The sequence below is a fragment of the Nicotiana tomentosiformis genome, chromosome 8, assembly GCF_000390325.3.
Source record: "Nicotiana tomentosiformis chromosome 8, ASM39032v3, whole genome shotgun sequence".
Classification (NCBI taxonomy): domain Eukaryota; kingdom Viridiplantae; phylum Streptophyta; class Magnoliopsida; order Solanales; family Solanaceae; genus Nicotiana; species Nicotiana tomentosiformis.
The window spans coordinates 102,890,520-102,903,722 of record NC_090819.1 but is presented as its reverse complement, the minus strand read 5'-3'; the positions used below and the strand labels follow the sequence as shown (position 1 = coordinate 102,903,722).

Sequence of the window (13,203 nt, the reverse complement as noted above, 5' to 3'; positions counted from 1 at the left end):
GCCATAGCTATATTTAAATAAGGTTGCATATTCAAGTAGGCGGATCCAGCATTTGAGATTATGGGATCTGGATTCTAGAAAAGATAGTTTAATGGGTTCTGAATAATTATTTATATATATTTAGTAGATTTCTTAACACAAATACATAGTTTTGGCGGAAGCTACTGGTTCTAACGAATCGTAACTAGAACTCCAACTCCGCCCGAATGATGAGGAGGAAATGGCCTGTAGGATCTTTGCATTGACCTATGCGAATTCCACCAAATACTTTACTCCCAAAGTTCCATAAAATGTAAGATCTTTGCGTTGAGCTAAGGAACTCCACCAAATGCTACAATTCCATAATCTTACATTTGCTCAGAAAGATTAGCTAGTGCAAATACTGCAAAGAAGAAGCACCAAAAACATCAGTTTGACCTGTGGATCGGTTGATTAACAATGTCTCCTTAAAGATAGTAAATTAATGTAAGCACCCGTTTATGTCCAAAAAAAGAGAGAAGTATGAACTGATCATACGGGAAACACTCCAATAGGAATATGGGAAAGTTTTTCTGCTCCATTGTTCTTAATCAGAACTTGGAAAAGCTAATTTAGCTAAAACAGATTTCTAAGCCGCACAGCATAGTTTCTTTTTACTAAAGTCGCCCACGTTTTGACTTTTGAACCAAATGATAAGATGATCACTTCCCTTCACCAAACTGGTTATATTAGTTGCAGTAGTGGACTCAAAAGAACATGAGCACAAAGTTATGATGCATTATATTGTCATATGTGGTGCGCCAAGAATGCTGAGAGCAAAATAATGACTTCCAGAAATCACCATATCAGCCACCACTGCAAGTGAATATTGTGGCAGAAATGCCCTGGCTTGCAACGAAAGGAGTCGTTCAGACGACACTCAGTGCCCTAAGAAGAAGAAAGCAAGTTACGGGTTATAAGATATGATAATGCAGAGGCGAATTTTCATACTAAAAGTAGTCAGAACAGAACCTTCCAACAAGTCCATAGCCTATTACAACTTTGTCCATCTTACAAAAAAAACAAGAAATTGTGAACTTGAGTTCATCACCAAACTCTGCAGCTGTCAACCCATCTTTACTGGCTTGCAGAATCTTAGCTCCTTACATAGTTCAATGCCATATTGACGCCAACGCAAAGAATCAGCTGCTTTGTTTTCTTATTCAGCCAATTGGTCCTTTATTATAAGCTTAATAACTAAACCTGCATTGGAAATTCAGTATATAAAGTACAACACCATTCTATGGACATTTCGTCGATAAGATTGTCAGCATGTACTTCTTCAGAATCACCAAAAACTGAAGCAATACATAGCTTAAATGAATCGAAAAAATGAAAGAGATGGAAGGCAGAAGTCAGTTCTATTTTGTTTTTTGGTAACATTGTGAATTACCATTCATATCATTCAAACAGTTACAAACTAAAGAACACCTCCTCACAAGAAACTGTGAGTAATGGCCTCAACATATCTGAACTATACAGCTATTGCTTGCAAAAAACCTCTGCATTTCCGTGCTTTCCTTGAGTTCCTACTTACTTCCAGCCTATCTATTACTTATTTTTTAATTTGTACAATTGTAACCTCAGTATTTACATTAGTTCCTCTAAAAATTTTGAAACAGTAGATTGTCACATATCAAAAGCGAAGGAATGGTGGAGCAACTGAAGAAGAGGAAGAAGAAGAAGAAGTATATTTTGATGCCTCAAAGTTCAATAGAACCAGATGGAGGAAAAGGAGTGAGTTGAGTCCCACATCGAAAGTGGAAGAGTAAGCCAGAACTTGCTGTGACATATAAAATGGCAGATGCGAAGAGCCGTGAAACTCACGCAGCCACGCAGTGAGCACAAAGCGAACTATTCTTTCGCCTTTTACTAAAGAATACTGTGTGTGCGCTGCATTCAGTGGCATACGCCTATTTTTGGAGGGGTTTTCTTCTTTGAGTTCCCCCTACAATTCTAGTGTCAACCTTTAATGAGTTGTTTGATAGGCATACTAGCTGAAGAACCAAGTGTGAATGATTTGGGTCTCTTCCTAAGTTAATTTCTCAGAATGGAAATGAACATCACTTATCAAACTGAACCGTTTTTGTTTATAAAAACAGGCATCACTGAAGATGTAATTATGTTTTATTTTTCTGATATAATGTGAGCAAATGTATTACCTCAATTAATTCATTATTTTACTCGTTCTAGAAAGTTTATTTATTCTCGATTCCAGCTTCAGTAAGATAAAAGTTAAATTGGCAGTGCTGATTTTTTGTAACATTTCAAAAATAAGAGTACTTTTCCCCTGAATAAGAGAGTATTGGATATGATGTCTAATTTCACACAATTCTACTTGAGGATGGGGAATTATAGTAAATCTATCTGCTCCAAATTGTGACGTTCTAACAAAAAAAAGGCAGAACTCATACTGAATTATTAGAATGTAATTAGCTACAATCTTAAAATAAAACCATATTTGAGAGACTTGTTATTAATAATATAACTCAGAAAGAGGTAATAAGTGGCTGAGTATATTCAGATGGTGGAGTGCAGTTCCACTGCTTTAAAATTTGCATATTTCAAATTTTCTGACCAAATATGACAATACAAAAACCGTTTACCGTTCAGTTCTATTTATACTTAGGTTAAGTTTCCACATAGCAGAATGCCGTTCTTCAAGAATTTTGATATCAATAGCGGACATCGGATCAAATAAATGGTTTAGTTGACTGTTGGATAATGAAAACCAGCATTGATTTGAAACAATATAATTTTAGCACTCACTATTTACATAGGTAAGACACTATGACATCCATCACGATCACATCCTACCATTGATTGTGGCCAGAATTTGGCTAGAAATTATGACGATCAGCATAACTTGCTAAAATTTTGGCGATAGTCAGTAGAGGCTTTAAAATTCTGGCGCCGTACTTTTTCCAAAAACTTCTGTACCTGGGTCAAAAATCAATAGTGCCTCAAAAGTATCTTATTTGTGTTATTCTCCTCAATCTCAATAGTTTTGAATTCTTATTTACTGTAAACATCATTAACATTCCCCATTGCATCATCTTTTCAAGCGCGTACAACAGCCTGAGATTCATCATATTTTCCAAACCTCAAATATATGAATGGGTAGATAAGCGCGTCCTTGTCATAAGCAGCAAGTAAAAAATCACCAACTAAGTTGAAGGAGTTCAGCAGTGAGCAGCATCACAAATTTACCAAAACTTGGTGGAATATGGCAGCAAGTCTTTTCTTATAATGACCCTTTTCAAGATAAGATTGGTCCAGCCTGTGCAAGTTGAAGAAAAAAAAGGAGGAATATCTAACATTTAATTGTCCTATAACATCATAAACCAAGGCAAGTACACTACAATGGATTACAATTTGAATAGCAAAACCAATTTATGAAATATAGTGTCTGACTCGACCATCTGCAACAAAACAGATGAATTGATGATTGCGTTGTAACTCAGACAATAAAGTTTCCCCATCATAACTAACATCCTGAAAATGATATGACAGAGGAGAAGCATTTTTTATGGCAGCAAATAGTTGATCACATACTAACCTACGATACAAGTCCGGCATCAGCAACTAATAGAATGCAGCAAGAACATAGTGTTTCTATAGGTAAATGACTTATTCTCCGCACCAATGCACCACAAATGTCCTTGTACTTCTAGGTCGCCTTTCATTCCTGCTGTTTCCCATACAAACTTGAAAAGCCCCAGAACTCTGCTTAGCTGCTTTACCCCACTCTGCAGTATATTCTGCTCATTGGATGTTAAGATCTTTCCCATGCACAGACGGAATTTATCCCCGCGACCAATTGCATAAAGTCCTCCACAAACTTCAACTTCAATATCCCATATGCTGCCATAAATATAATAAAGAAGAAGTGTGAACACACATCGTGATGAGTGACCCAATGTTTTACTCAACTTCTTGCGCACTAAACTCTCCTGGTGGCGAGTTTCCTTATATCCAATGCTTTTGTCTATCAGAACATCCCTAATCTGATAAAGCCCTTCTTTCATGACCTCAAGCTTCTTAACCTCCGAAGTTAATTTAGTCTCTTCACACAAGCAATTAATAAGGTCGAGAAACATTTCAAGAACATCTTCCCACTTGTGAGAAGTGAGTAACTCCGCGCCTTTGGCAGGTGCGAGGCGCATCCATGAAGTGGATTCAGGGTCATAAGAAGTGGCACTTTCTAAAAACTTTTGACAAGTTGCAACTATTTGCTGCGCCATTTTAATTTCTTTACTTGGACACCTACTATTTAGAAAATCTATCTCAGATTTCAGTCCAGTCAATATCTCCTCGAGTGCCCCTGTCCATATCGGGTACTTTGTGACCTGTGCACATACTGATTGCCTGACAAGCTTCTTTTGTTGAGCAGACACATTCAAGAAGTTTGACACTTTTGTGAGGGAATCAATGGTAATCGATTCCCTCTCGCTAGCTTTACTGAAATACACGGGCTGGTCGTATTGTGAATCAGCTAATGCTTCCATCACATTCTTCTTCATCCTTTCTTGCATTGACGGACACCCAACAAAGGTCCTAGCCAGTGATTTAAAAGTACACATCTTTTGTTCCAAGCTCTCATCATAAACTCTCACGCGGTCATTAACATTGACTAGCTTACCATCAACTAAGTCCACATTCTTTAGCAAGTGACTCAATTTTGTTAATTTTGAGAAAGCTTTCTCATACCATTCAGAAGGCAAAGACTCCTCATGGAATTCTTCTGGGCCGTGATAAAACCTCATCATTCCACTTTTACTGGCTATCAATATCTTAGCTCGAGGTATAACGTTCCTCATACTACTCAACGCCATTGTACGGCTAACCTAAAGTAAGCATAAACCATGCAATTTAAACGACCGAGAACTGCTTTGTGATCTATTTTTGCCAATTGAGTCCTCCATTATACAATTAACAACCAACCTGGATCTGAAATTCAATATATTTAGCCCAAATCATTCTGTGCAGCATTTCGTCGATCAGCTTGTGAGCATATATATATCTCTTCACAATCACCTAGAAACTGAAGCGAAATCGAATATTAGATTACAAATGATGCAGAACCACAAAAGTTGTTTTTATTTTGAAAAACCTGTAAATTCCAACCATATAGTAATTGCAGGACCGGTGAAGAAGGAGAAGAACAAGAAGAAGACGGAAAGAGTAATATACTTTGAAGCCTCAAGGGGAAAAAGAGTGATGCACGTACCACATCGAAAAGAAAGAGTAAATCCAGACTTTGTTACAACATAAAAAGGGAAGCACTGGCTATTGTAAAGCTCACGCAGCCATGCAGTGAGCACAAAGCGAACTATTCTTTCGCCTTTTACTAAAGAATACCGTGTGCGCGCTGCATCTAGTGGCATACGCCTATTTTTGGAGGGGACCTCTTTACTGAGTTTCCCCGACAATTCTAGTTTCAACTATGTTTATGATTGTTAGCTTTTTTTTATATTTTCCCATCAGAAAAATCGTGTTATAAGGGTGGTGAAACATTCAAAATTATACTCCAGTGAACGAAGGGAGTACTGGGAAAACACGTGGGGTTAATCTTATTGTATAGGTAAATAGTCTGGGGAAACAAATAAATAAAAGTAAAATTCGTAAAAGGAAAGAAATATGATTGACATAATTTTTGTATAGCAAATTTGTCCGAATTTCCTCTAAAAAAATAAGAGAAGACTAGTTTAAAACAAACCAAACGAGAAAAGAGATCTAAACTAGAACCATAGCAGTAACTATTCCAAACCAACTTTGAGTGGTCGTTTGGTAATCAGGATAAGGATGTTTGGTTATCAAGATAAGGATTATAATCTCGAACCTTGAGATTTGATTGGGATAAGGATTATAATCTTGAACCTTGAGACTTGATAATATTGTCAATATTATAGATAAAAGAGAGGACTTTTAGCTTCTGTCATTGATCCTAATGGTCTTTTATCTGCGATACTGACATAGGCTACTAAAAAAGTTCTCTATGTCAATATTGACATAGACTACCGAGAGGAGCTACTTAATATGGGGATTGCATGGCTAGTTAAATCCTTAAGCTTCAAATGCACGAATTAAGACTGAAGCGAACCTCTACTTAGAGTCGAGTGATCTAAACACAGTTTGCATGTAGTAAAGGAATTAGATAGAAATCCCTCAATTATAACATTCCTAGTTTGTGGTTCTCACCATCTAAATGCAACCATACAACGATAATTTACTACTCATAATCACGATACGCCAACGGAGGACAAACTAATATTTTGGGGAGTTGGCTGTAAATTAGTAGTGCCACTCCGATAGTCCCAAATTGGGTTACAGCTTTACAAGGTTCCACTAAAACACACATGCATAAAATGATTACTCCAAAAGAAAGGACGTTTTACCCCGAGCTCCCTGCAACAATAACTTCGGTGGAAAATGCTCTTTCCAGAGCCACTGAACACTTTGATGAATTTGAACTTTCATGTGAAAGAATTCTATCAGTTACATCGGCTAATCAAGATAAAAAGGAATGTGAGAATGAACCCAAGTTACAAAAATTACAAAATGGCAGGGGGCCGATGCAGGTCCCCACAAACTACAAAAAGGTATCCTCCTATCCAACAACTAAATCTTAATGATACAATTTTCTTCCCTTCTTTTTCACATTTTCATTTTCCCCTTTTCCATAATTTGCACTAATTGTCCGTTCCCCCCATTTACAGGTACAACAATTTCTTTTTTTCTTTTTCTCCCAAACTTCTTTTTCCTCTCATCTGATGGATTTTCTAGGGTAATGCTGTGTCAAAAACTCCTATACCTTCACGACTCAGTAAATCACAACTCGAAGAAGCCCAGGTTGTGGCTCAGAGTAATCAAGGCCCTCCTCTAGCAGGTAACGCTGGACAGAAATGGGAAGCCTAGCAGGAGTCCGCGAACCCTTTGTATGGTGTCCTGTTCCAACGCAAATGTAAACCTGTATTCGCTGGTCTGCTGATCTGGCAGCATTTCTCAACACAGACAGCTCACGCTTAAGGACATGAATAGCTTCACTAACATGAAGCCCATGCAGGTCTATGATTCTCTCTTGTCCTCTCCCATTTCCCTGCATCTCTGGACTGACTGGATTCCTGTAAAGAATTTTAAGTACATAAAGAGACACCTAAATATTCTTTACATTAAAAAAATTCGTTGAAAAAGAGATTTTATCAAAAATTTTTAATTTTTTTTGGGGGGGGAGTGGAGGGACTGATGCACGGAACTTCTTCAGCAGGAGGTTTTGTGTTGACTGCTTAAAAGCTCAAGTAGCATGAATATACAGTTCAGCACTGGCATCCTCTCTGACATTTTGTGTCATTGCACAGTGAGAAGCTGAAATGCACAGCACCTGACGATTGTAAAAGCTACCTAAGCAGCACATGCATGAAAATTGAAAAATGCTGGAAATCAACAGAAAGATAATTTGACTTTGTGCGAAGCAGAAGAATTAGAAAATCGCTGCCTGAGTGAGATTAAGATTGTGAAAATTCTAGAGTCTCAAATTCTGGTTAAAGGACATCACCAGCATATAAAAACATTAATATTAAGAGTTTAGGGTGCCAGACAATACACGTGGAGAAAAAAACAGACCTTAGGCGATATATAGATTCTTGAGCCTTCCCATGAGCTGCCTTCATCTGCATGTTGTGCAGCTGTCCTTTGACACTCAGTTCTTTGGCCAAAGCCTTGTTACCAATAAGGTATGCCTGACGAGCCTACTCATAGACAAAGTTACAAAGGTTAAGGATCTGGTAGTGCTGCGTAAGAGAGCCAAGTTTACATGACATGATCATATTGGAATAAATTCCTGCCGCAATGATACTTAATCCTAAAAAGAATTCGTGATGGAGTGAAGCTAAATATCAAATGTTACATAGGTGCAACAGCCAACACATTAATTTTGGAAGTTGAGCAACAGCCAACTCATTATGATCATCCTACAATAAGATGGCCTTAGCAATTTGCAACAGCCGTAGTAGCATTATGTTGAAATAGGAAGTGCAGACAATCACTTCTAATCTTAAAGTCCCAGGGCTTTGGTTCAATGGTAAAGGTGCAAGCATAAGATTTGAGGGTTAAGGCGCACGTCACAGTTCGAATCCAGCCGTAAACAAAGCCTGCTGGAAGGAGGGTCGAACCAGAACCCATAGAGGATTTCTTCGATATTAAAGAAAGAAAAAAAATCACTTCTAACTTCACCATCAGCACCCTTTAAGAACTTTCCAAGGGTCATCATCAATTATTGGTCCCAATTCCAGGTTAACTTCCCTTAACAAGTAAATTATACATGTTTCATGGCATTCTTTCTTCTTTCTCTTGCGGAGTTTCGGGAAGAAGAGGGCTAAAGTACTATCCCTTGTGGCTTTACATACTAATACGAATGCAAATTTAAGTGAGTTCACATTTACACGTCTATCCACCTTTGCAATCATTATGTATACCACATACCTGTTCAAAGTATGCATTACGTAAGCGTGCATGGTCACGAGCCTCTTCCCGCATTTCAGAATATACATTTGCTGCAATCTCGACAAAGTTAAAGGACATAGACGTGCAGAAATTATTTTCCTCAATGAACATTCAAAAATTATATTGGCTGCTTTAGGAAAACATTACCAACTGCTTCTCCAGTTTCAAGCCAAACGGGAGCTGCACGCGTGGAACCTCGGCTCTGCAACCTATCACCATAAACTCCCCTGTTCTGCCCACCAGTGTAAGAACTAGCCAAGACAGATGAATTTCTACTTGATCCAACAGTAGCATCAGCTACTCCAGTCCTATCATACTTCCATATGCTAGAATCCTGAGAGGCCATCTTCCTGACAGCAGATGCAAAATCTGTAGCACCTCGTGAAGGGATGGAAGATCCAGATCTAAACAGAAGGGTGTTTTCTTTTTCAGAAGACCTATAGGGATTGACATTTTGTTGAACATCATTGCCAGAGTACTTTAGGCTGCTGTTTTGACTTTCTGCCACACAGAGAGCAGGGAAATCCAGAGCACTAAGATTTGGAGCAGATACGGCTTTTGAATTCATATTTTGATTCAACCCACAGTCAACTTGAAGCTGTATAAAGTGTGTTGAGCTATTAGTACGTAATCGAACGTTCCTAAGAACAGAGTCTTCACTGGAAATTCAATCTCCAAAACTATCAGATAGATGATGACGAGAAGTTTCAACATTCCCTATATTGTGTCCATTACCAATATTCTGTTCAGTGCAACTAATTTGACTGAACATCTAACTATTTAGTATAATCTAAACAATTATTTGCTTTTGACTCGAGACAATCTAACAAACACAAAAATGACATAGACTACTAGGACACTGGGACTCAATGATGACAGCTAATTGATTAAACTTTTTTGTTTTATAAGTAGCTGCTTGACTAACTTACCACACTTAGTGTAGAATTTTCTAGACAATTATAAGCATAAAAGACTTAAACATCACGTGGAGAAAAATCTGGATTCCTCTATTTAACAAGACACGGGGCTCAGATAATTCTAATCCCTGATCAATACTTCCCAAAAGTTGGATACACTCAGAGGAAATAAATAAATAATAATCAACCAGTAGGCCATATAGACAATCAAATCCCAGCCTATACTGGTTAACAGAACTGCAGTACTTTAAGGTAACAGATCAAGTCATGAAGATTAGAAAGGCAATTGCCTTTTTGAAGTAAATACAATTGTATGCTACTGTATCCATTAAGATTAAGAAAGTGAACCATACCTCAAGCTGAGTAAGCATTTCAATTGTCAGATTCAAGTCACCTCCATTGGCATAGTACACCTCTGCAACACTTTCAGCAGCAAAACCAGGAAATTGGGAGGCCAAAAATTCAAGAGGGTTTACATCTGCTTCAAAAAATGGTTGCTCATTCGTCATGTCCGCAAAGAAGCTGTTTCCTGAATTCCCGTTATAATGAGGCCCCTCCCTAATATTGCCGAAAGGCTGGTCATTGGTCAGAGATGGCTTGTCCCAGGGTTTAGCAGGCAGATGAAAACTAGTTGGGGATGCATCTTCGTTGAAAGATGTAATAGGATATCCTGTCTTTTCAGCAAAGCTGGTCCCATTAACCCGAGGAGAGAATTCCTGCTGGTCCTTCAGCATAAAGCCACTGCCAGTTGAGGCAGGGAATATTGAAGCTTCATTGACATCACTTATTGATAATCTAGAAAATGGAAGACTGCTGACTCCATGAGAATCTTCTTCTCCCACGAAATTGAAGTCCGGCGTAATATCATCCGGGAGCTGGCGACGCCAGTACTGGTGGGCTTCATCATCTGAGTTATTCGAAACAGATGACTCTGATCTATCTAGTACAGCTTTTCCCGGAGTTGTGGTGGAGTTAGAAAGCTTTGCCGCATCTATACTGCTAGTGCTACCTGAGGGTGATCTGAGTGCAAAGGGAACAAATTCTGCAGCATTTGGATTCAAGCTGGTCGCTTTTGCTAAGGTTAGCTTTTTGTCACTAGTAGGAGTCCCTTTTCCTGTAAAGCTCATTCTTTTCTTTTCGTTACTTTTTATTTCCTCTTTCTTGTTTCAACTAGGTTAAGAAAATAAAGGGTATCTATGTGCTTAATTAAACTTGTAATTATAAGAAGATGCAACTATGCAATCCTTGTCACCCAAACCCTGCCAAAAAGAAAGAAAAAAGATTCAAAAACTTAACTACTCTATCAACATCTTTAAGTCCAAAATTCAAGATAAAAATAATCGTAAAACAACTATGACCACTTTTCATAGGCCAAAAGCTGAGAAGAAATGATCAACAACAGTTTTACCTTATCACAACAACAACAATCAGATATTAATCATATAAACAAACACATATAGAGTTTAAAGCTGGAATACATGGTCAATGAAGTGGATGAAAACTATGAGAAACCAAGGTTCAAATCCATGTTGGACAAAAGACACTAGTGAATTCTTCCAATCTGCCTAAGCCATAGCGGGCAGAGTTACTCGATGACTCAATAACTTTGTTGGTGGGAGGTGGCATGTACCCGGTGGATTAATCGAATTGCACAAAAGTTGGATCGGACACCACGTCAACACCATTGTATAAAAAAGGGAAAACAGAAAGGAACAAACACAAGTATGAACACATAGCTTTAGGTGGTCCGATAATAACTAACTCATTGCATGTTGTGTATAGATTCATCTAAATTTCGAGTTCAGTATATATTAAGTTACTTCAATCAGAAAACTCATCATCCGCCAAGTCTTGCATTATGTTCACATTAGACATGAATAACATCTATAATCAATCAACTACGCTCTGATCGTCGGGTCAGCTGTATGAATCCCTGTATCCAACCCACTGTATTTCATATCCATATCATTCCAGTACTAAATAATTTCGCTAATAATATCTAAGACTACGAGCATAAAGTGCAAATTATAAACCACAATTAGCAAAGCTTGATGTCAATTGTACTTGCACATCTCCATATTTAAACATAATAACATTAAATCCTAATCATACAAACAAATAATTCAATAAACCTTATCATTTTACCAAACTATTTCAACAAACTAGTGATACTTAACTGTGATAAATTCTATTCATGCAAAGCAAGAATTTTACTAAACCTCACTTTACCAAACTATTTCAACAAACAACAAGAATCACCACTAAAATAGACTTAATTTTTATATATATCAAATAAACAATAATAAAACTAAAAACAAAAAATTCACTGCTCCAAGACCAATAATATCCAGGGATCTCCATGAATCTCAACAGAATTTGAAATTTAACACAAAAAACAGAAACAAAACAAATAATTCAACCAGGAAGTGTAAAAATCATAAGATCTGAGAGAGATATAAGAATATACCTTTACGAAGCTCGATTATGGACGAAACATAATCGAATGGATCCATTAGCTGCAGATGTTGACGATAAGGTTTTTCAGATTCAACGATAACACAGCAGAAAAAAATATTAGAAAAAAATATTGAAGAAACAAAGAGAGTCAAAAAGAGTACATAACAGAAAAAATACAAAGGCAAAATGATATGAGAATTCTTCTGCTCCGCTGTTGTTCTTGGATGTCTTAGCTGAGAGAGAGAAAGAGACAGAGAGAGAGAGAGGGTTTTAATTTTAATTTTTTATTTTTGTGTGTTTTTTCTATCTCAATATATCTAAACATCTATCAGTATGTTTATCTATCTGCTATTCTACTGCTCTACTAATTCTAGCTTTGCGTTTTTCTTTTTCCTTTTTTCTATTTCTTTCTCCTTTTTTTCTGCCTGATAATTTCATTTTTCCCTTTTCTTTGTTATTTTTTTAGCTTTTAGAAAATCCATTCTTTGTGACCACATAATAAAAGGTCAAGTGAAACCTCAACCCTGCGCCACTCAATATCAACCCACCTACCCTTTAGTACTTCCCCAAGCCGCCCTCTCGTTACGTTAGGAAAAAAATAATAGATGCATTAGTTTTTGTATTATCCTATATATAATTAATAATTTGTTATGACATTAGTAATATTATAATTTTTAATACATAAATAAATATATATATATATATACACATATGCAATGCATGTTATTTTTTAATATATCAAACCAAATAGTAAATAAAAAATAATCTCAGCAATCCCAACATTACGAATCCTATCATTACTAATATACCTTATTCAATAGTATTCTTATACACCCTACCAAACGACCTCTGATACTACTATGATACTATGTTTATACATATGAGAGTAATAAAAAAGTTCGGGTTATTTTTTGCAGATAGTTATTGAACTTTACTGTTAAAAAATATTGTCATAAAATTATTTTTTATTTTATTGAAAATAGTTGAGCTATATTTGAATTGCTCAAAAAATAAAAATGATCAAAAATTAAAATCCTTAATACAAGATTATGAGACTCGCTCGCAAGTCTCAATGCCATTAATTTTTGCATTATGTATTCACTCTAGAAAAAAAATCACTGGTATAATTTTTTTACTATAACTTTTGTATATATATATATATATATATATATATATATATATATATATATACAAAAACCCAGTAAAATCTCACAAATGGGGTCTGGGAGGGTAGAGTGTACGCAGACCTTACCCCTACCCCGAGGGAGTAGAGAGGTTATTTCCGTTAGACCCTCGGCTCAAGAAGACG

At 36.7% G+C, this 13,203-nt stretch overlaps 2 protein-coding genes and 2 non-coding genes across 5 annotated transcripts; 2 read left to right on the top strand and 2 right to left on the bottom strand.

Moving 5' to 3' along the window:
- The first annotated feature begins 1,847 nt into the window (after positions 1 to 1,847).
- Positions 1,848 to 1,964, top strand: LOC117277098 (U5 spliceosomal RNA). Its single transcript, XR_004507375.1, has one exon. It is a non-coding gene; the product is annotated as a U5 spliceosomal RNA (small nuclear RNA).
- A 721-nt stretch (positions 1,965 to 2,685) lies between these two features.
- On the bottom strand, positions 2,686 to 5,812 carry LOC104097431 (uncharacterized). 2 transcript variants are annotated; one of them, XM_009604001.4, is made up of 3 exons: positions 4,963 to 5,812; positions 3,578 to 4,865; positions 2,686 to 3,298 (listed from the first exon to the last, which is right to left on the bottom strand). In XM_009604001.4, the coding sequence occupies exons 1-2, from the start codon at positions 5,008 to 5,010 to the stop codon at positions 3,597 to 3,599; spliced, it is 1,317 nt and encodes a 438-aa protein (XP_009602296.2). In that variant the 5' UTR covers positions 5,011 to 5,812; the 3' UTR covers positions 2,686 to 3,298; positions 3,578 to 3,596. The 2 variants fall into 2 exon arrangements, with proteins under 2 accessions (XP_009602296.2, XP_009602289.2); XM_009603994.4 differs by lacking the exon at positions 2,686 to 3,298 and having other exon boundaries at positions 3,302 to 4,865; positions 4,963 to 5,062; positions 5,249 to 5,811.
- LOC117277095 (U5 spliceosomal RNA) lies at positions 5,326 to 5,441 on the top strand. The gene has a single exon (XR_004507373.1). It is a non-coding gene; the product is annotated as a U5 spliceosomal RNA (small nuclear RNA).
- A 627-nt stretch (positions 5,813 to 6,439) lies between the features above and the next one.
- LOC104097412 (polyadenylate-binding protein-interacting protein 7) lies at positions 6,440 to 12,248 on the bottom strand. Its single transcript, XM_009603977.4, has 7 exons — positions 12,056 to 12,248; positions 11,905 to 11,953; positions 9,791 to 10,696; positions 8,668 to 9,118; positions 8,500 to 8,570; positions 7,642 to 7,766; positions 6,440 to 7,142 (listed from the first exon to the last, which is right to left on the bottom strand). The coding sequence occupies exons 3-7, from the start codon at positions 10,562 to 10,564 to the stop codon at positions 6,842 to 6,844; spliced, it is 1,722 nt and encodes a 573-aa protein (XP_009602272.1). The 5' UTR covers positions 10,565 to 10,696; positions 11,905 to 11,953; positions 12,056 to 12,248; the 3' UTR covers positions 6,440 to 6,841.
- Positions 12,249 to 13,203: the final 955 nt, after the last annotated feature.